The 2687-nt window shown below is 26.4% G+C and overlaps 1 protein-coding gene across 1 annotated transcript; it reads left to right on the top strand.

Moving 5' to 3' along the window:
- Positions 1-703: 703 nt before the first annotated feature.
- On the top strand, positions 704-1248 carry VNE69_02182 (uncharacterized protein; the record flags this gene model as incomplete). Its single annotated transcript, XM_065472734.1, has 2 exons — positions 704-708; positions 1020-1248. 2 exons carry the CDS (start codon positions 704-706, stop codon positions 1246-1248), a joined length of 234 nt encoding a protein of 77 aa, XP_065328806.1.
- Between the last annotated feature and the right edge of the window lie 1439 nt (positions 1249-2687).

A 2687-nucleotide genomic window follows, 5' to 3' on the forward strand; every position in this document is an offset into this window, starting at 1 on the left:
TTCATCTGTAAGAATATGATTGGTTAACCTTTTATCGAATACAACAGTTTTTCTTTTGATGAATTTTTGCAAATATTACTCATTAATTAATTTTGTATGCATAAATAAATAATTTTTCATATTACTCTTCATGATTAAAGATATCTAAAAAAATTTATATAATGAAGCATCTTTTCCCCTCTCTTGTCTCTATTTCCTTCTTCATATGCATCTCTTTATGAGTAGAGATGATTAACTCTGAGTCTCTCGTCATCCCATTACTTCATAGATCTCCCAATCTTCTATATTTTAAAGAGATACTTTTAAAAATCTTAACAGAGCAAGAAATTGGATATACGCCTGGAAGAATATCGGTATGTCGAGTCTTCTTCGGTGCACTTCATGAGATTTAGGAACCACCCGTCCCATGTTAACACATACGTAATAAAGATATATTTAAAGCCATACATCAGAGATGTTTCATCGGCAAGAACACCAAATTTTCTAAGTTAAAGATTATTTTATAAGATACTTTGTATTTAAATATTTTTGCAAAATGTCTAGAAAGACACCGACGAGAAGGCTAGAGAATTTTTTTTATCGTTGTAGACTGTATTATTTCTACAACCTATCAATTTTTGCCTGCTTAAAAAATGAATTTTCTAGAAAATTATTTGTTTTTTTAATTTTTCATAAAAATAAGGGCGGACAACAAGAGAACAAAATGAGGTGATTAGACGAAAAACACGCAAAAAGCCAACGCTTAAAGTAATAAAAACACTAAAAGGTAATATTCTCTCGTGAAAAAGGTTTCCAAGGTACCGCATTTTCCTACAAGATAACTTTTTGCAAAAGGAAGAAGTTTTGGTAAATCAACAACAAGGATTAGTGATAAAAAAATCTGTCTCAAAAAAAGAATAACTTAATATTTAAATTTTTTAAAGAAAAAAGATGACAAAACAAAAACAACAAACATAGAACTTATCAATATAAACAAAGAAAATGCGACAGTTGATGAAGCAAAAGAATTAATCGACGAGAAAAAAAATTAATTGTCGATACAATAAAAACAATCTACTCAATATTACTAACTTTTACAAAAATAAAATTCTATTAAACACTTCAATAAACAAGCTGATAAAATCTTACAAAGAATATGCCTATGATTCAGAAATTATAGGTCATATTCATGGAATCCTCATAGACAATCTCTATGAAGAAGAATCAAATACAGGTTTATCTGGTATTATCACGAAAAAAAGAATTTGATAGAATATAACGAAAGTACATTACACACCACGTCTATCCCAATGAACATTAATGGATATTCACATTAATAATGTCATGCTAAAAATTGGAACTTTGATTTTTCCTCGTCATAACGAGAAATAATACAAGGGGCAAATTTTTTATGAATATTTATATTCATTAAATTAAATGTCAAAAAAATCGTTTTTTTCGAACATCTCAATTTGTAACAAAAATCTACAAAAACATTTATCTCTATATTTAGCTGCTTTTTCTATTGTTTTTTCCATACCTGTCAAATTTTTGTTTGTTTGTGTGTATATAAATCAAAAATTGACATTTAATTTAATGTATTAGAGAAATATTATTGAGTACTAGAGCAGTATAGTAATATAAAACGAATACAACTAAAGTGAAATTTAAAATATACAGACAAAGGAAGATATTTCTAAAATACTAATGTGATGTACGTAGATTCAAATATGATAGAGTTTAGAGTTTAAGAATGAACAAGTAGCAACCGAGAGAAAATTTTTACAAATCTTTAGCAAATCTCAGCACATTATAACGAATACTTTTTTGCACTTATTCTTGTTTTTTGTTTGAGATGAAGAATTAAAATATGAAGATACTCTACGTTGATCAATGTGATACTCTTAAATGTATTTGCGATGTAATTGCCAGCACAAAATGTATAGATGTCAAAAAAATCACATGCCAAATATTTCCGCGATGACGAGACAACACGCCAACAAACAAATAAACAAAAGAATACTTTAGAAACATGCTATAAATAGAAAGATATGAACAGTTAATAAATTATTAAACTAATAGTAATATCTAAAATCAAATATAAAAATAAGTTTTTAATAAGAGGATGAAATTCAGGAGAAAATAAGAAGCCGACACAATAATGATTTTTTATTTGGTATTTTATAGAGCTATTATGTAAACTGTAATTTTTGTTTGTACAGATGAGAATACTAAATCACGTAAGTAATTTTTAATTCTTTAAAAACAATATAATAAGTGGTAAATATTATATTTTATTTTTAAATCTTTTTTATTTATAATTTCAATAAAGGTCTGTAAAACAATTGGATTTTTTTATTATGTGACTTGAATTACTATATTGATGCAAGAAGTCATTATTTTCTATTACTTATTATCTATGACAACAATACACCAATAAGATGCTGAGGAGAAGGATTTGCCATAGATTTAAATCTATTATGTAAAGTTCAACTTCAAAAAAGAGATGATGATAATAAAAGGCTATTGTAATCTTTGGACATACACACTAAAATATTTCATTTCTAAAGTTCCAATAAAGTCAAAGCGAGCTTTCATTGTGAACGAAACTAGGGACGTCAATACTAAAAACATTAAAATGATTTAAAATCATTACATTCATTATTATTCCTTCATTGTATCTTTTATTCTTCATGTATTTAATATAT

Source organism: Vairimorpha necatrix, chromosome 2, assembly GCF_036630325.1.
Source record: "Vairimorpha necatrix chromosome 2, complete sequence".
Taxonomy (NCBI): domain Eukaryota; kingdom Fungi; phylum Microsporidia; family Nosematidae; genus Vairimorpha; species Vairimorpha necatrix.